This window comes from Mya arenaria, chromosome 6 (genome assembly GCF_026914265.1).
Source record: "Mya arenaria isolate MELC-2E11 chromosome 6, ASM2691426v1".
Lineage (NCBI taxonomy): Eukaryota > Metazoa > Mollusca > Bivalvia > Myida > Myidae > Mya > Mya arenaria.
In genome coordinates this window covers 24,312,591-24,333,435 of record NC_069127.1, presented here as the reverse complement: position 1 = coordinate 24,333,435, position 20,845 = coordinate 24,312,591, and the positions used below count along the sequence as shown (strand labels likewise).

The following is a 20,845-nucleotide window of genomic DNA, read 5'->3' as shown; positions in this document are numbered from 1 at the left end:
AGATTGCGACAAACTTAATCATAGACAAAAAGTTTCTAACCATTTAATGAACGAAAAGTCCAAGTCTAAAACTAGCATCGCATTAAATACAATGGTTGCCATGGCAAGCTCAACCCCAGTTTATTTACTTAAACTCTGGATCTGCAATCGTCAAGTTCTGTGAAAACACATATATATATATATATTCGTCGGCACAAAATCCGAAAAAAATATTACAGTGGGTACATGTACTTAAATTCGGGGGTTTAGTTTTTACCAAAAACATACAAAATAACATCATCTTTGAAACAAATAGTTCGATGAGATCTTAAATTCGTGGTTTATCCTACAGTTGAAATTCACGAAAATTAATGTCCCACGAACACAAATGAGTTCACAGTAAGGTATACTGGTGGCTGCTAATGTCCGCATTACCTGCGTATCAAGCCCGACCGTGATCATCATGATAAAGAAGAGCACAGCCCAGAGTTGGGGGAGGGGCATTTGGGATATGGCCTCCGGGTAGGCGATAAACATCATACCAGGACCTGGAAAATATAAATAATAAGAAGGGGTGGATATTTTTGTTATCTTGAGTTCTCCACCGACAGCCAATTGTATACAATTTTGGTAAGTTGTCCACATGTATAAATCAGATTATCTCCAATGGGCAAATTAACCCCAGTGGAAAATAAGTGCTAGAAACGCAAATACCCACTGGGTTAAATTTACCATCGGGGCAAACTTCCCCTAAGTCTGCGGGTGGGGTAAATTAACCCCTTCGGTAATATTTGACAAATAAACACAACAATTGATTTTCTCCCGGGGATGTTTTCAATTCAGCAGGGTTGAAGTAAAAAATTGGCAAACAAAAAAGAGGACGGAAGTTTTTACAAAAAACAACTTTATTTAATTATATTATCTTTCAAACTGTATTTAAATTTATTGGCAGACTGTACATATACAAAGGACTGAAATGTTTGAAATGCCATATGTATGTCTAATTGAACTACTTTGTTTTCAAGTTCAGCTATTTAGTCTTTCTTTGTGACTCAGCTATCAAAATGGAATGCTAAACTTTCAAATACATGCCATATCTATATCAGCTGATACTTTGGATGTTATCAAGTTTAAACATATTCTTGATTCCGTTTATTAAAATGAAAGAAATGTGAATACGTGCATTTTGAATGTTTCTGACAGCATGACATTTTTTTTCTTTTTATAACATAGATTTATTTACATTTTTTCTGAATTTACTGCAACATAATATCGCTAAGTAAACAAAAGGTGGCATAAATGACACATATTGATGTTATATATTTGTAATATAAAATCCATCATTGTGCCTAATGACATTTTCAACACGAACTATTGGTATTTTATCAAAATTATATACTTTCTCAATTACCATTTAATAGCGTCCACAAATACCCCAAGCGAAACAAAAGACAATATTTCGTTATCATTTTCCCAGAAAAATACTATATCGCTAAATAAACAAGAGCGGTATTAAGTAATGATTAAACGTTGCAAGTATGTACTTTAGTTACCAAAATATAAATGGAATGTTCTGATGGGCAAATGTCCAGCATTAAAAGCAAATGGTTACTGCCCTTTCAAACCCATGAAAACAATAACCTATTTGGGTTTTTTAAACTTTGAGGAAAAGATTGCTTTAAACAGATATCAAAACATTCTGGACCATGGGTTACCGCCCTTTAAAACCCATGAAAACAATATGGCGGATTTCGATACGTATTTGTTTTTTTGGTTTTTTAACTTTGAGGAAAAGATTGCTTCTTAATGTTATTAAATCCTTTAATTTTGGACGATAATGAACTGGTCCGACACAATATGAATTTGTACAGAAACTTTCTATTCTAGATATAAAAAAAATGCGGTATAGTGTAAGAAATAGTACAGACCACGTAGGACCTCCTTGCGTTAAAGTGACCTCCCAGTCAGCTCTAGACATTGACAGAATATAAGCCTTCGGCTTCGGTCTGTTCAATGTTTCTCGACTGACTGGTCGGTCACTAAAATGCAAGGAGACCCTCAGTGGTCCATTTTATTTCATATATAGTACCCGCTAAGCTAAATTTTCAAAATTATACTGTTTCAACGCCCGCTGTAACTTATATTAGTAAAGAAGGAACATAAGTATGTCAGGTGTAATAAATACTAATATGCGAGACGCACCGGCAGTTGCGACCTCATCAATCGGTTGACCGGAAGTATGCGCCATGTAACCAATCACGGAGAAAACCACAAAGCCCGCAAAAAAGCTTGTTAACCCGTCCGCCAGACACGCGATAATGGAGTCCCTGAAAAACCGGTAGTACATACTGATACATGTGTACAATGTTGAGGTGGGCGGGGCATGGACTCTGGAGAAAGTAAAGTGATGTGTGCTGTCAAGTCCTTCAATGCCCTTCAATTCATTATGTGAATTAATAAGTACCAACGGACTTACCATTTTTTCCTGTTGTTTCGTATTAAGAGTATGATGAGTGCTTATACTCTAACTTTTAGTGGTATAATACCAGAATGAAATAAATCGCTCCCTTGAGGGCCGTTTCACCAAGAATCACAATCTCCTACGTAGTGATCTCCCCGGACAGCAGATATTTGCAACGAAAAACGAGTATAGCTAAATTTCAGCTAAATAAACATTATATAAACTTATTTAAAAATGATTTTTGCGTCACTGTTTTTTGGATGGTTGTTATCAAATTTCAATTTTTCAAGTTCAATTGAGGATAAAATACAAAAACAACGTAAAGATAATTTACACAGTATCTATGGTCACGTGATTTGCATGCTGTATTATAAGGGAAGTAACACTGCAAGAAACCAAGAAGCGATCTCGCACTTGACTATTTAAAAGCTGCACTCTCACAGATTTACCGTTTTGATATTTTCTTTTGTCTAGGAATGAGCCAATGTTTTGTCATTTTTTGAACTCAAATATGAAAATCTGTGATCTGATTTTTAGTCAGCAGTCTTATAACACGGTTTTCCGTGCATGTTCGCATAAATTGGATGGTTCCAAGACAAAACGTAAAAAGGTTGACAAAACGTTCAATATGTGAGAGTGCAGCTTTAAGTCCTCCCTAGGTACACAATCTTTTCTTCTTGATGAAACGGCCCGTGATTACCATGCCCAAAGTTCTCGAAATATCTTAGGCGTAACCTGCTTAAGTATCATATTCCAATTCTATAAGGCTCGATTAGCCAATTTACTTAAACTATCCATTGCAAAAAAAAATATTATGGTTTCATTGACATTGTTTCCGTTTCAAGTAAAAAAACTAAACTTTAAAAGGGAACTTGAAAGTTTTGCCTACGATATGTTAACATGAAAGCGATCTCTAGCAAATGGCACCTCAATGGGACAAAATAGTATTAACTTTTGTACGGAAAATCACAGTAATTTGACTCAATGCTGAGTCTAAAATGATACATGAAAGTCTGTTGATGACCAAATACTGACAAAAACAACGATTTCGGATCAATCCCTGCCACTAATACTATTAGCAGAGAGCCTAATAACTGCTAATAGTCACTAAACAGTCACTTATGTATAAGCTCTACTGATAGTATTAGTGACCAGGTTGTTGTTCAAACTCGTTGAGTCAAATTCCTGTCAACTGAAGCATAACTTAAGTGTTCTTTTCAGAGTTATCTACCTTGCGACCCATGTTTTTTATTGGGCATACTTCAAATAGTTCACACTATCAGATTCAGTGTACATGCATTATACGAACAAAACAATTTTAACGAACTGTTCGGATTTTAAACAAGTTGGCTTTTTAAGCAATGCTGACGTATGACGAGGGACAAGGGATGCTCCACCTTGTCTTAGGTGGGCTTATCAAACTTGATTACAATGTAATGTTGTTGGGGAAAAGTGTTACTTGGTATTGCAATCCTAACATGGATTTTTCAGAGAAAATGATGTACACAGACTAATAATGTACATTCCCCATTTCCATTCTAGTGAGCCCCCAGTACCATATGCATCGTATACTTACCGGTAACTGGTCCACGCTATAAACACGCTAACTTCTTTAAGTACTTATTGTGAATTTATTTTGCTGACATTGCAGTTTCACTTATACTATTTGTATCATCATTCTATGTAGTGCAGTCAAAAATGTTAGATAAGCCAGTTCTCCGCGAAATGTGATCTTAATACATATATTTATAAATATGGTTTTCCGGTTAGAGCGAAGTATTTAGCGCACTCGCTTCTCATCAAGGCGCCCCGGGTTCGATTCTCAGCCTGGGCGCATGTGAGTTTGGTTTGTGGTCACCAAGCCGGGCAAAGGGATTTCCTTTGGGCACTCCAGACCACACTATCGCGGAACATCTTGCCAATAATTTATAAAAATAGTGATTAAAACGATGTCTAATAAAAGTAGATGTAAAATAAATAAGTTAACATTAATCAAAAACAAAAATATATCGGTTGTATTCTATATCTGCAGCGAATCAATTTACTGAAGGCTCTGAGAGCAACAGCATCAAGACAAAAATAAACAACAAAAATCGTCTATTACAATGTAGAGCAAAAACATGAACAAAATACCACGAATGGTTTAATATGTGTTCAAATAGTTAGTAAGTACGGGGCTGAAAATGGCAACGGCGCAAATGCCAGATATGGTCACGTGGTGTTAGTTTGGAGATCAGCAATCCTGGAACAGCCGGGGGAGTAAAACGTAATAGCGAGTAATTGTGCACGAACTGGCTGTGTTATATTCAAATATAATGGTTGATATTATTTTTGGACCAATGAGATGGCAATATTCCTCAACTCAATCGACGTTTAATTTGTCATCGTTTTATGATTATGCCGTACTTATTGGTTGAATAGACACCATATTGGTCGTTCGTATCAAAGTGTAACGTTATAGTTTTTCAAGTAAAGTAATGAATACCACAATACAAATGGACAAAACGCTTAAAATAAATGTAGGGTTCTGTAAAAAGACCACGGAATTGTAAACGTATTTAACCATATCAAATATGTCGACAAAAAATATTTGTATTGCCTCATAGGCCGTTTTATCCGTCAGTACACATTTTCAGTGATAGGGGCAAACAAAGTAAATAGTTTTAAACGGGACTTTTTCGGTAACAAATAATTTCAACCATTATATACGTTATCATTTCTTTAGCGGTATTTATGAAAATTAAACGTTCGCCCAGCTGCGCTAGGCTTGAAAGTTTTATTTACATAAAGACTTCCAAACAAACAATAATCTATACTTATCATGTTGAAGATCACACAATTTAATCACAACTTAAAACAAAGATAAGATTTAGAATATATTTTGCTCAAAGGCTACGTCATATATTGGTTACACACGTATAGAGTACCAGTATATGCTTAGTTTATGAATTTGTGTTGTAGTGTGTGACCTTCAAACTAGCTTAAATTGAATTTCGACTTCAAATATCACCATCTTTGTCTATAGAATACTACAGATGAAGTGCAAATTCTGAACTGACATTCGAATTGCCTTTTCCAAAAAAACCTGGTGTATTGAAGAAAATAATTTTTCTTGACCCGAAATCCACATGTGGATTCGAGCTCCAAATATGTATATGTTTATAAATCTTACTAAATATTATATTCAATGATTTCGGTTTATTTTTATTGTTTTGTAATGTACATATCAGAACGAGACTGTTATGTAAATATCAGAACGAGGCTGTAATGTAAATATCAGAACGAGGCTGTAATGTAAATATCAGAACGAGGCTGAATTGATAACACTCATCTGTAGTCGTCAAGACGCACGACGTCCGTATCAAAGTGAAACTCAAACCTTTTCCATCACATGACAATAAACTTAAACGTGTTTTGTCTTTATTTGTTAATTTATTATTAATCAGTTATGCGATTTTGAAAATGAAAATTCGAAAATGCACAAAATAATAACGTTTTTTGACTAGAAAAAAAAATCAGAAATATGATTTTTAAGAATAAAAAAACAGCTTGAACAACACGTATAAGAAGGTTTTTTTGCTTATTTTTTTTAAAGATGGTCGAATACACGTATATCAAATGCAATAATAATGCGTATTTGATACATGTATATCTATTTTTTTATCGAAGTTAGGGAAAAAAGACAGGGTCAATAAAGAGGGACGAGTTTAATCTGTGTCATGTGATGGTTGTTTTAGGGTGTCTTGCCTCAGGCCATTGTTTGTAAACTTGTTGAAGCTGGCCATGGTGATCACTCCGCCCCAGGTCGGCCCCAGTGAATAAAAAACCTGCACGGCTGCTTCCAACCACACCTGAATGTGAGCATACCGGGTTACACGTGCGCACCGGGTTTTCACCAGGCACAAATGACACGAGCGCCAATCCACACACAGATTGATTGTATATAAAGGTGGTCGGTCAGAATACAAGCTCTCGGAGCCAGATATTTTAGATTCAAGAATGATGACCACAAAGAAAGACCTATCTTCAAATTAACATGTTTCAATTGCTTAAAAGTAGGTGAAAGTTCATAATATTCGGTCAAAAATGGATTATTAAAAAAGAAGAAATAAAAACGGGTAAATGAACAAGTTAAAATTTGGAAAGGAGTAACTTACTCTCAAAGAAAAATAGACTTTGGATATATAGAGTAAGTGTTTCAATAAATAAAAAGACAAGTTCTGAGGATGTGTTAAAGATGAAAAAAAATAATATAACTTTTGTGAAATCCGAAAATACAAATTAAAACAAAAATTCATACAGGAGATAAATTATAAACACTCGCTGCTGAAATATATGAACCCTTAATTATCATTCTATTTCTATTATCAAACTATCTTATAAACGATGCATGTCTTCACAAAACGTTAAATGTCGGATGAAGAGAAAAGAACAAGTATTGGTCATCAGCTTTACACATCAAGGGGCATGGAAGATCGTTTCTGTATGACATAAATGATACACAACTGCTTGCTTTTGGAGTCCATTAGTAATTCCCTAAACCAGTCCATAATAATCTGCTAAACCAGTCCATAAACCAGCCGATAATCCCCTAGACAGTATTGATAACCCTAAACTGGTTCGTGAATCCCCTAAACCGGTCCATTTACCCATAAACCGATTCATGAATCCCCAAATCCGCTCCATAATTCCACTTGACCGGTCCATTTATCCCATCGACCGGTCCATTAAAACGCCATTGGCCGGTCCATTAACAAACTAGACCGGTCTATTTACTCCCTAGACCGGTTCATAAATGCTTTTAACCGGTTCATTAACCCCCTACGCCGGTCCATTTATCCGCACGACCAGTCACTTAACACCCTTAACCCGTCCATTAGCCCCCCCCCCCCCTTGACCGATCCATTAACCCCCCTGATCGACCCATTAACTCCCATGACCGACCCATTAACTCCCTTGACCGACCCATTAGCCCCCTGGATCGGTCCATTAACCCCCTAGACCGGTCCATTAACCCCATAGACCGGTCTTTTAAGCACCTTTGGCTATTGTATTAAAACAAATTAAATGTGACACATTAACGGATGCTCGTGCATTTCATTGCCCTTTAATTTTTTCAAGCTGTAAGCATCTGCACTTTGGCTACGGAGGTAAAAATAAAAATATTATGCATACATTCAATTAAACGTTATCAAATTTACTTAAAATTACTTAAATTAATAATCAATTAATAAAAAACAGTCATTATCATTTTTAAGGAATTAAATACTTCATTGGAATTCACTTGAGTTCGGCGGATGTAATTACCTGGGAGTCTTTAAGTCTTTCGAAATCTGGGGTGACGAAGTAGCGGATTCCGAGGAAGGCGCCCGGAAGTGTGAGGCCGCGCACGAGGAACACGAGCAGTAACACGTATGGTAGCAGGGCCGTCACGTAAACAACCTGCATAATTGAAACTCCCGATAAACGTTATAGTACAGACAAGGACGGACAAATCATGATAGAATAAAGTTATCAATATTGCTCCCCCTTTACATTATTTCGACATACTCTTCTTCATACTAGTAATTGTTAATTCACGCCGTAACATTCGGAGCTCCTCGATTTTCGATAAAAGGGCCGAGGAGTTCCGAATGACGCCGTTATTCAGCGTATCCCGAAATTCTACACAGTCATTGCGGAATACCGCCTCAACTCATGGAGTCGTATTCAATAGGTATCTTGTATTGATCTTCATCTAAGGACTAAAATATTAGTGTTTTAATTGAAATATGAAATCAATAGACCAATACAATCAATGGAATCACTTTAAGCACTGATAAGTTTGAATGTGGGCCTTCAAAGAGTTTTAGCTGGGCTTTAATTTTAAAGCGATTGTGTAACAAGTTATTTCAACATGATATAAATTACTCTCGTTGGCACGATTTTATGCGAGAGTTTGGTCTTGTGTTGTGGGGGAACACGGAGTACCCGGAGGAAACCCACTTGTCCGGCTTGGTGACCAAAAACCAAATTCACATGCGCTCCGGCCGGGAATCGAACTAGGGTCGCCAAGGTGAGAAGCGAGTGCGCTAACCAGACAACTTGGCTGTTTATGGAGGAAACCTTTCCTATTTAAATTGCAGCTCTCATCGCGCACGCACGCACGCACACACACACACACACACACACACACACACACGTGTACCCTTTTGCAATCACCGAATGTAATGCTCAGGATAATCGAATAGTCTGGCCAACTTCATCAACTGAGTACCATAACTCTTAAAAATAAGTAAACTTATCTTACCTTGCCAACGGATTTGATGCCCTTGATGAGGCACAAGAATACGAGGAACCAAGCGCCGAACAGGGAGAGGACGAGGTGCCACTGGACGCTGCCCGTCTCCTCGATACCGGACGACATCACCAGCACATTGTTCCTGGTCGGAGAAAGAAAGAATAGGGTTAACTTAGTTCTATGTCGAAATGTGGATTGAAAAACTACCTGGCGTCGTACAGCTGCGGAAGAAGTGTTTAAAACATACTAGATTAAACAGGTTTAATAACATGTAAATGGAAAACACATATTAAATAGCGTAAAAACGTTGACTCTTTACAGACTCTGAAATATAATATATCATTTAGTCTCTGTTTAGAGCTGCACCCTCACAGATTGACCGATTTTCATTTTTTTATTGGAATGACCCAATTTTTGCGTAAATGTATCAAACCCAGTGGTATAACACTGCTGACAAAAGATCAGATTAAAGTTTTTTTTCATATTTACATTCGGAAATTGATCATTTATGACTATAAGCGTTGTTAAGGCTTTTAAGAAAAATGAGCTTTGAAATGTAAGAATTGAAGCTTGATTCTGAGACAAAAAAAACTCCTGTCAAAGCTGCCAATCTCTTAGAGTGCAGCTCTAATTACACACACCCTAAAAAGAGTGAATAGAAAAGACAAGGCTAAAAAATATAAGATCAACAATGACCCTTATTAATTTTGTGATGGTCAAGTTTCAAAACGCAAATCCTACCAGAATTTACAGTTATTAACAGGAATAATGATTTGCAATGCTGATAAGCTCTTGCTGAATTTCTGCAGGTCCCTGGTATGAATGCGTAAGACTACGTAATGTCTTCGATATCTTTAATATTGAAACGTAACCCAGAAACCGAAAGACGTGAGTAGACTGACGTTACTCGTCAGTATTGTAGCCAAATGCAAAATGACTTATAGCAGGTTTGGTTCGCTCATTTTTTAATAAAAACGCAACATTCAAAGTAAAACAAACATCTTCTGTATTTTCTTTACGTATTTCACAGGCGTTATATCATAAATAATTATATACAGCGTCACAACGCTAGTCAATAAACTCAGTTCGGTGGGGCAATTCGCTTGTTAACTTGTAAACAAGAAACGTCTTGGAATGGGAAATGCCAGGAGAAACAAACATTCACAGAGGGCAATAAACTCTAGAGGTTGTTCGCCAACAACACCGGACGGGGGTCAAGGAGAGATAAGCAATTGTAGAAAAAGCCTCACCGAATGTTTATCATACGTGTAGATCATTGGATTGTCTGTCAGCCAAGATACATTTTAAAGATTCACTCTTACTCACAAGTAAGATTTGCTACACTTAACACAATTGTTTAAATATATCAAAAAGGATGAATAGATGCCAAAAACACTGGTTCTTTTGAAGGATGCTGAGTTTAATTTGAAAGCGAGGTGAAGAAAACACGATATATCTACCTTCTGAGTCGATAGTAGATCACAGTAAATCTTTTTCCACTGAGCAATCATTTAATAATTGTGCGTTAGTTTTATCGGTAATCAATATTTTCTATAAGTGCATTAGTTGGTAAGTAGTTAAAGGTTTATCACTCAAAATTTATGTTTGTTATATGTCATGTGTATGTGTTGATTTTGAATAAGAGTGTCACTTTAAGACGGTTGTTGTTTGCAATATTTCTTCTTAAAGCAAGCTTGTTTAGCCAAAATACGAAGGTCACACAATGACATTTTCACCATAATGCCATACTAAGTTTTTGATTTTGTTTTCACCAAATCACACTTTCCAACATTCCCAACGTAATTATTTATAACAACAAATGGTAAGCAGTGGCATCGTTTCCATGGAGATCGTACGGCGTAAGATGGCGTTACCTCGTTTTTTGCGTAAACTACGTTTGAGTATAAAAATATCGCGATGACAATTATCACGTATGTTCTGCCCGTAACAGTACGGTTGTACCAGCAGCGTCACTATTAGTTGTTATATTGAAATGGGGCCCGGGTGCATGCATCTGTCAGTGGGTCGCCAGAGAGATCCACATAAATTAATCAGTGGTATATTTAAAGCCATAACTCCATTTATGGCGTTAACTGCATTCAATAAAATATTCAATAGCGCAAGGACATGTTTTGCATTGTATTACAATGTCCCTGAGCAATCGTAGACAGTTTATGGTTAACGAATAAGACATCTTCCTGAAACGGTCCTCAGGGACTAGGAAAATATGCATTTATTTGTGGTTTTCTAAACGCTGAGTCGGCGCAAGGCTACGCCAGGCCGGCATGTTCTAAAGCCTGGCCTTGCCTGCTGTCTCAGCATTTTGTGTTGGGCCAGATCGGGCCAGGACAGGGCAAATTTGATACATATTGGCCCGATTGTTCAGATAGTCGCTAGAAGTTAAAAGCGATTCGTCAAATTAACAATAGCTACATTTTTTACGTATCGCTTGCTAACGAATTGTTGAAATTCCGATTGTTCAGACTATTGTTATCGCTATCGCTAACTAATAATCGTTAAACTATTTAGCGATATCGCTATATTTATAGCAACAAATGTAGAACTGGGTTGACCCATAATGCATTTGCTTTTCCCACAATGCATATGGGTGTACAAGTATTACCCACAATGCATTAAAAAACCACAATGGCTGCACTAGCAGACAACATTTTGTCTTTAGCAGTAAAAGGTAAGAAAAGAGGGTCTAATTGTACAGCATCTGAAGGAGAAGTTCTCATAACTGAGAATGAAAAGGTCAAGGACAAATTGAATAATGCTTAGGTGTCCGAGGACTCTTAATAAAAATGTTGGATGATATTGGTAAAGCTATATCATTTATTGGTGTTGGGCTTAGAACTGGCAAAGATGTAAGGAACAAGTTCCACAACAGGGCTGCAAAGTCAACTGAATTCCAACAGAGAAAGCACTGGAAAGCAACGGGGGGGGGGGGGGGGGGGGGGGGCAGAGCAGAACAGCCGGCAGAGGAGGTGCTCCGCCTTATTAACATGAGTAAGGCAGTCCCGGGCTTCAGTGGGATTCCTGCTGGAGGGCTGGAAACAGTCATTGAAGCAGAGAAGGCTAAAGTACTACTTAATCAATTGAACATATCATGTTTATTTAAAGATTTATTGCCGCACTACCAATTGCTTTATTAAAATGTTAAAATGTTGCGTCTATGCATGGTGTACTCAGTAAACGCTAATTTGTATGCAACCATGAGATGTGTGAGGAGTTGTCGCTTGAATGGCAAACACATGATCTTTACCTTCAAAATGTATAACAAAAAGTAAAATTTTCAATTTCGATTATATGATATTTTCACTTGGTGAATGATCATTATGTTTATATTTATAATCAACTTGGATGCTTACGTTCAGAGCACTAATAATTGTGGCCATTTTGTTTGTCGTTGTTAACCGTCGCTAAATTTGATATTGGGGCAAGAGGTGATTTAAATGTGTTGTTAGTTTAACGAAAAATTATATCGCTAAATTTAACAACGATTTTCGTGGTTAAGTATTTAGAGACTTTCGGAACAATCGGGCCTAATTGAGAGTACAAGCTCCGAGTATTCAGGAACAGAGGAGTGCCGTTTTTTAGAAGAACAAAAATAAACACTAACTATTTTGTAGAAAGCAACTGTGATATACTTATTATCACTTCCATGATATAGATCTTCGAGTGCAAAACATATCGATAATCAAGGAGGAAGTTGTGGTCTACAAGAACTTTCACGCTATCTGTAAATGACGCAGAGGAGTGACTGACTGGCTGACTCATAGACACCGGGCACTCCTAGCGCACAAAATCGATTGGAAATCTCGCAAGTTAGAACTTTGGTAACATGTTCTTTAAAGGGACTAGACACCAGTTGATACAATTGCAAGAAATACAGAAAATTGTCATAAACTTACATAAAATTGACATCGTTGCGTACAACGCATTGCATTTAACTTAATACTGATGTATCACATCGCTTACGACACAGGCATCTTTCGCAGTTTTTGCACATTTTCCAACTCGAAATTTACTGGGTTTGTCTACCACGTAAATCCCAGTAAGATGATTAATAGCGTCGTATATTTATCTGTACTCATAAACATATATGATTTAAACTGGTAAATCATTAGGCGCTATTTTTAAACGGAGAAACTCAGATGAGAAACCGACATGTGTGTTGCGTATATTCTTTTAATCAAGTAATGTGATGTATTCATCGGCCTCCTACTATCCTCATTGGCAATGCAATGCCTGTTTTGAGGAACTACTGTAATTGCCGATTTTTAGACCAACTGGTGTATAGTCCCTCTAACAGGAGTCAAGCTACTCAGACCTCAGACCTAGTTTCTACAATCTCTGTCGGCTATACTAGAAACACAATAGTATCACATGTACATGAAAATTTGGATTTATTCAAAGGAACCCATCAACCATGCTGTATTTTATCAGAACCATCACTACATTGTACGTTGCTGACCTTTTGAAAGTATCAAGTTTCTTAATACAAGAACAAGGTCGTACACAATTATATACATGTATCCAATAGGCACACATTGTACCGGGCTGTAAGGTCACCCTAACGCAGTTGATGTCTCAAGTGAAAGAATAAGCATTTAAACGTTAAAATAAAGTTCGAATTTTATGTTGACTGTGAACTGATGTGACATAATTATTCTAAAAGCGCCGGGTATCATACTTGGTCATGACCCAGGATACTTCTAGATATCATATGCATTGTAAGCAACAACAAAGCTCTTTGACGCAAAGGTAAACATATTCTAATGTCAAATGTTGTGATGCATAGCTCCCCCGTTCACCATAGCCCCCCCCCCATCCCCCCACCCGCCCCGTTGACCTCTGCGTTTATTGGATTTGAAACCGCCAAACTTTCATCCCTTATGGCTACCGGTGAGCTCTTTGCGTAGTTCTCTAAAAGAGCTGATATTTTGATGATCTTCATTGTTTATGAGATAAACAAGGTCATTTTATATTGTTCGTCGGAAACGTTGTCTTGGGAGGGGAGAGGGGGCATGGGAGAGAGACTGTCAAGAGAAACCTAATTGGCAACTTCTCCATTATTACATACATGTTATACAACCATATCCATAATTATACATATTCTTAATGTACACTACCAATGTTATATTTGCTACAAACTACGACTTACTGCCAGAATTCCTTTGCAGAGCTGATGTTACGTGAAACACTCTCGTTGCCGAGCGCCAGAAGGCTTGTTCCGTTATAACCGGAAGTTAATGATCCGTTATAACCGGAAGTTAATGTTGTATTAAGAGCAGTTCCGTTCTGAAGACCGCTCAAGCTTAACAACATGCTCGCTTGCTCCTCCAACTTCCGGAGTGCGTCGGGGTCCGAGGGGCGGCAGGCGGGCGTGTTCCACGGATTGTCGCACGTGGACCAGGGGAGCGTGGACCGGAAGGAGTTAAAGAGGTAGTACAGCACCCAGGCGAGGATGGCATTATAGTACCAGGACACTATCCCGGAAATCAGGATCATCAACAAGCCGATTCCTGGGAAAACATTGATTGTATAATGCGTGACTGAGTCATTCTGACAAATTTTCATTATCTTGGCAGTACGTAATGTGTGGCCATAGACCACAATTTAAATCAAACTAGAAACCTTATCAGCAAGCCGATTCCTGGGAAAACATTGATTGTACGTAAAATGTGTGACTGAGTCATTCTGACAGATTTAATTAATTAATACGCAATGTGTGGCTACGATACGATACGATACGATAAGTTTATGGCGTAAAACATTATACATTGTTCATAACATATAACATACAATACAATGAATGGAGAAAGTATAGGAATACAATTTACTGGAGCAATTTAACATGAATGATATAACATCCTATAGTTGTTCGAGTGTGGTTATGAAAATAGAAATATAGCTAAATTTGTTAGTATAATTTCATTAAATAACAGCAATTCAGGTATAAAAGGAAATACGTGCCTAGTTATGTAAAACCTCCCTTAGCTGGTTAGCAAAGTAGATATATTTTGCTAGTCTATATGTGTTATTCTTTATGTTACAAAATAAGATGGATTCGAATTTATTTAACGTTGGCCAGTGGCAAAAATAAGGCTTAAAAAAATTGTTTCTTAATTCCCTATATTTTGGGCACACAGTAGAAAATGAAATTCAGATTCTACCTAATTCAGATTGCATGATACACATATTCTTTCATTTACAGGGTTGTTAGTATATCTGCCCGTCTCGATTCCAAGTTGGGCAGAAGTTCTAAATCGCGCAAGAGCATATCGCTATATTCATTGCTATGGACCGCAATGTAAATAAAACTAGAAACCTTAATGAATTATGCATGAGTAAACTGAGTTCTTAAAGCTTCAAAGTCTACAGTTTCGGCCGAAATCGATGAAAGTACGTCATTCACGAAAATGTTTTGGTGTTTACAACTTTCACTTAACATCAATTATATAATACAAAAACTGTATCACGGTTGCTAAGTTATAAATAAATAAAACTGTCAGGCTTATTTATTGATTAAAACAGATTCTAACGGTTTTATGTCATTTATGACATCGTATTGTACACAATGAGATCCAAAATATGTACTTTTTGTGATAGCCTCTGAGTAGATGGCGAATTCCATTATTTGGGCAGTATGTTGCAATATCATAACACCGACTTCCGGCAACTAATAATATTGGTGGAATATTAATATAGAACCGACGTCAATTGAACGTATAAAAGCTAAATCTAGATCCATCGCATTCTTAACATTGAAAAACTTGCGTTGGATTTGACAAAGCGGGTGTTACATAGCATGTAAGTAATAACCTTAAATAAAAAGAACTTTTATGGTTTATTGACGCAAGCAATTTCTGTTATGGTAGTTTAAAGATCTTAAAGAACACGGCAGTCCTTCATGGACATGATTTAACTAATTCTTTCTACCACTTCAGAGAGGATCGGGCCTCATTTGTGTTACTGTTTTTTTGCGAGATCGCTATGAAGTTAGAGAATGTATTTATGTGTATGCCATTGACCAAACAAACCGTCATATTTATCCTTACCTCTGAGGAGTGGCGCAAGCCTCCAGACGAAGAGGGGGGAACTTCCGGAGAACTGACCGAGACACACCTCAAGGTAGTAGAGCGGGAACGCGCATGATATCAGGAACAGGAAGAACGGAATCAGGAACGCCCCTGATACGTGAAGTTACATGTGATAGTAATATATAGAGGATAATAGATTAATTTCGTGTAATATCTAATAATATTTCTCCGAGGGAACACCAAAATCTATATTTTACGAGTAGCATAGCCATGAGTAGAAATATATTGCCATCTTACACTGAACATTTCTTGTATCATATATCTCTATAATGGATTTCAAATGACAGTTCAATGTAGTTTTTCAGAAAAGCGCGCCAAATTGTATGCAAACGTAACGTTATTTCAGAAATGACGTTAAATTTGTGTCCCAGCCATATGCGCGCTGACGTTTGATTTGAAATTGAGAGCGGGCTAAAATTTCATACCAATGAAAAATATCAAAATGTTTGAAACAGTGAAATATCTTTTTTGTTTCACGCATTAATCTCTGTAAACCACTGGAAAGTATATAATATAAACGTACACTTTATATACAATACATTTCACGCAAAAGGGCCAGCTAGAAAGGTTGTTTGAACGTTTCTGTAAGAACTTCATTAAATTTTCAGTCATAACTTTTTACACGGCGGGTAATCATTGGAGCCATAACATTTTGTTATGTGTTGAAAATGCTCCAACGCGTCTTCCGTTACAGTGCCAATGAGTGGAATATGGATGTAAACAGTGAGTATGGTTTCTTATTTTTCATTTTTAGAGGTTTATACGAGTAAAATTTAAAACTTGCAAATGATTGTGTTTACATATTTTCAGATGCGAACGCGTGTAGTACACAGAATATTTCTAAAACAACTGCAAAACATCGGACACGTGGAAGCTTTATACTTCCGGTTGTTGGCACGTGAGAGCACGTATAGTTTATAATTCCCCATATAAATGGTCTTATATTTCAGTAAAGTTACAATTTTCTATAGCAGAATTCATATTCATCTGACATGGCGCATTTCATTATTGACATTCTTCTTTTGTTATGGATTTTAAAAGTGCAAAACCGCACCCTACATATTTCAAAACAGCATTCGACAGATAACAGAAGAGCACTCTACATTTTTTTTTAACAAGAGGGCCATAGTGGCCCTTAATCGCTCACCTGAGTAAAAGAGTTTAACCTTTGTAATCAATATAGCTTGATATTTGTTCTCAAAGAATATTGAAAAAAAACCTACTGGTAAAACATGTTGCCTGGATAATCACTGACAGGACTTGTCACAGAAAAACTTCCTGCACACTGACAGGACTTGTCGATTGACTGAACACTGACAGGATTTTGTATAGTTGCCTGCACACTGACAGGACTTGATGATTGTCTGCACACTGACATAATTTGATTCTCATACCTGCACACTGACAGGACTTTGTTCAGTTGCCTGCACACTGACAGGACTTGATAATTGACTGCACACGGACAACACTTGGTACAGATACCTGCACACTGACAGGACTTGTTCATTTACCTGCACACTGACAGGACTTCATTCAATTGCCTGCACACTGACAGGATTTCATTCAATTACCTGCACACTGACAAAACTATGTTCAATTGCTTGCACACTAAAATAACTTTTAGTATAGATACACAAACAACAAACATTGCACCATCCAATAAAATCAATAATCTGCCTTAAGCTCTAAAAATCAATAAACAGTACACATTCAAATTTTCTATTATTGTTTCTTCCATCTAGGACAACATCACCGTAAGGCTTATTCACTATCCACACAGAAGATAAGATTTGTTGTTTTGAATAATCTACATGACGTTTACAATAATATACCTGAAGTTCAATGGAAAAGTCTGATTATTAAATTTATCATTAAGTCAAAATGAAATTTCTTCTAAGAAATAGAGTGTATAATAATTATTTTAATCTATGATCCTAAAAAAGAACAATAATTACCTTATAAGTGACTATGTTGAAGACTTAATAGACTTTAAAATCTATTCCCTTGTTACTAAAAATATAAAGTAGTGGTATCTCCAACAAAAAGGGAGACCATATAGCTAGACTTGCTGCCCTTGTTTCAAGGGTAAACTTTACATAACTATCAAATTCTAACAAAATGTATTTATAATGAACTTGTAACCCATTGAGTGAGGCCACTTTTTCTTCAGGGGCATAATATAAATAAACATGGTAGGTAACACATAGACAATGTAACACACCACATTTTTAAGCACTAGGCCTAATAGTATTTGCCAAAAAAAGTTTTGTAATTTTGTCCTTTAGGTTGCCATGGCAACCTGAGTTCTGCATGGAATTAATTTTTTTGAACAATTTTGAAAAAGCACCAACCAAGGATCATTCCTATCAGGTTTCATCAAAATTGTCCAAGCGGTTTAGGAGAAGAAGATGATTATAACCTATTGTTGACATTTCCTTTAGGTTGCCATGGCAACCAGAGTTCTGCATGGAATTCATTTCTTTGTACAATTTTGAAAAAGCACCAACCAAGGATCATTCCTATGAAGTTTCATCAAAATTGTACAACCGGTTTAGGAGAAGAAGATGAGTATAGCAAATTGCTGACGCCGAACGACGGACGACGAACGACGGACGACAGACGCCGGACATAGACCGATCACAATAGCTCACCTTGAGCACTTTGTGCTCAGGTGAGCTAAAAAACAACAACAAAGACGCTCAACAATATATTTTTCAAGCATTGAACTTAACAGTTTCTCGATGAAAACCACTATTATGATTTTGTCTTTCATTAAAAATGTCATGTGCCAAGTTTTGTATCGTCCGCTTTAGGATTCTAGCCTTAGTCGACAACGATACCAACATCAAGTACGCACCAGAGACAGGCGCGTATAGCGAGGGCCAATTTGTATGGTCTGGGTAACTGCACACCGAACTTCATCATAGTGTCATTTCAATTGTTGTTGCATTTTAGCACAATTCAATTTTTATTGCATTTTTTGCACAATTCAGTTTTTATTGCATTTTGGTACATTTCACTTTTGTTGCGTTTTGGGCATATTTCAGTTTTATTGCATTTTTGGCACAAATCAGTCTTTATTGCATTATTGGCACAAATCAGTCTATGTTGGATTTTTGGCATAATTCAGTTTCATTGTGCTTTGGCACATTACAGTCTTTATTGCATTTTGGCACATTTCAGTTGTTATTGCATTTTTGGCACATTACAGTCTTGATTGCATTATTGGCATATTTCAGCTTGGTCAATTTTCTTCAAAGCTAAAGGCCCGGACTAACATTGCCCACATGTAGCTACGCCAATTGCCGCACTCTCTTGTTACCAGTACTGGCAATATCAAGTATAGACCAGTTTTGTCTCCGATACATTGAGCCCTTTGACATTTACAGAAATTATTATACTTTTCCATCATCGCGAAGATCAATATACCAAATACCATGCTGGTCATGACATTTACTTGCAAGTTAGAAGTATGAACGCTCGAATGCCAGCTGCCTTATGTCTGGGTTTATAATATAATATCTATTCAGAGTTTATTGCTTAAGATGTTATCTAAACAACATACCACATGATATTAATCACATAGGGAAAAAACACAACACTAAAGCGGTATCTTATTGCAGCTTATCAGTTTTAATTATTGAATAAATTACAAACTATGCGCAGATTACAATGACGTGATGTTTAATCTAGGATTCTCTTTATACCTGAGATCTTAAAGCTGCACTCTAACAGATTGACCGTTTTGACAACTTTTTTTATTTATTTTTTGTCTTAGAATGAGCCAATTTTCTCGTGAAAGTCTGGAAACAAGTGAGAAAAGACTGCCGACAAATAATCAGATCGCAGTTTTTCATGTTTACGATCGAAAATTTGATGTTCAATGGCAAAAAGAGTTACTTACGTTTTATGAAAAAAATAGTTAAGCGGCATAAAACATCAATTTCCGAACATAGTTATGGAAAAAGCTATCTGATTTTTCTCAGCAGTCTTATATCACTGAATACCAGACATTCACGCAAGACATAAAAAATAACGTTGTAAAAACAGTCAATCTGTGAGAGTGCCGCTTTAAACCTGAGAACTTAAAATCAAAGTATTTACGAGAACGCATGATTATAAATTATCAGGACAAAAGAATATATCGAGAAATCAATTGATCGACAATCATAGTTCGACTGACAGGAACCAAAGTCCCATCCTCACGTAACTGTTGTGAAGACACTTCATTCGGAACTCCTCGGCCATTTTCCATCGAAAACAACCTCGGGTGTATATGGACGGTTAACAATGTCAGAAATCTTAATATCTAACTACGCTGCAAGTAGATCTTAATCATTTATGCAATAACAAACTTCATTGGCAATCAAGTTAATGATAGTAATACAAAATACACGTTAAAACACTACAATTTATTAATACTATTAATTATTTTTTAAGGAACTACTTCTTCTGATGTACCGGGATACATCCGAGGTTGTTCTCGATGGAAAATGGCCGAGGTGTTCCAAATGGAAGACACTTACCACCACCGTTTCTCATGCACAGATATGGAAACCGCATTAGGTTCCCGAACGCTACGCTGTATCCGACAATGGCAAGAATAAACTCGAACGGATGACCCCACGTCCCACGCTCAAGGCTTTCCTCACTTCCGGTGCTCGTGCTGGTCTCGAGACTCTCTTCTCTGTCATGCTCGCGATCCTCGTCGGACTTCTCGTCCCAGACGAGAGCTCCATTTTCGGGTTTCTGAAATGGTGTTTTTTATACGTACAACGACAATAGACATAAAACTTGAAAAGTAATCGATTAAATGACTACAACTCTGGCTTATTTTGACGATTATGATTATCATACTTAAAAGTATTTTAGAGAGCCACTGAAAATGAATCGATATCTATTGGTATATTTTTTATAGAAACGTAATGAACTGAAACTACTATTTCCTGTTATTAACTAATTAGTTCTAAATATCAATTGATTTAAGTCATACCAACATAATACGATCATAATAGCTTT

The 20,845-nt window shown here is 36.8% G+C and overlaps 1 protein-coding gene across 2 annotated transcripts in view; it reads right to left on the bottom strand.

The window, feature by feature from the left end:
- The window catches only part of LOC128237222 (sodium- and chloride-dependent GABA transporter 1-like), a 38,956-nt gene that overhangs the window by 7,572 nt on the left and 10,539 nt on the right, over window positions 1-20,845 (bottom strand). For both annotated transcript variants that reach the window (XM_052952566.1, XM_052952567.1), the window contains exons 2-9: window positions 20,353-20,575; window positions 15,785-15,916; window positions 13,888-14,248; window positions 8,730-8,862; window positions 7,748-7,882; window positions 6,188-6,291; window positions 2,182-2,306; window positions 415-527 (exon numbers count right to left, since the gene is read on the bottom strand). In XM_052952566.1, coding sequence (XP_052808526.1) covers window positions 415-527; window positions 2,182-2,306; window positions 6,188-6,291; window positions 7,748-7,882; window positions 8,730-8,862; window positions 13,888-14,248; window positions 15,785-15,916; window positions 20,353-20,575 — 1,326 coding nt within the window. The remainder of the gene's footprint in view (window positions 1-414; window positions 528-2,181; window positions 2,307-6,187; window positions 6,292-7,747; window positions 7,883-8,729; window positions 8,863-13,887; window positions 14,249-15,784; window positions 15,917-20,352; window positions 20,576-20,845) is intronic.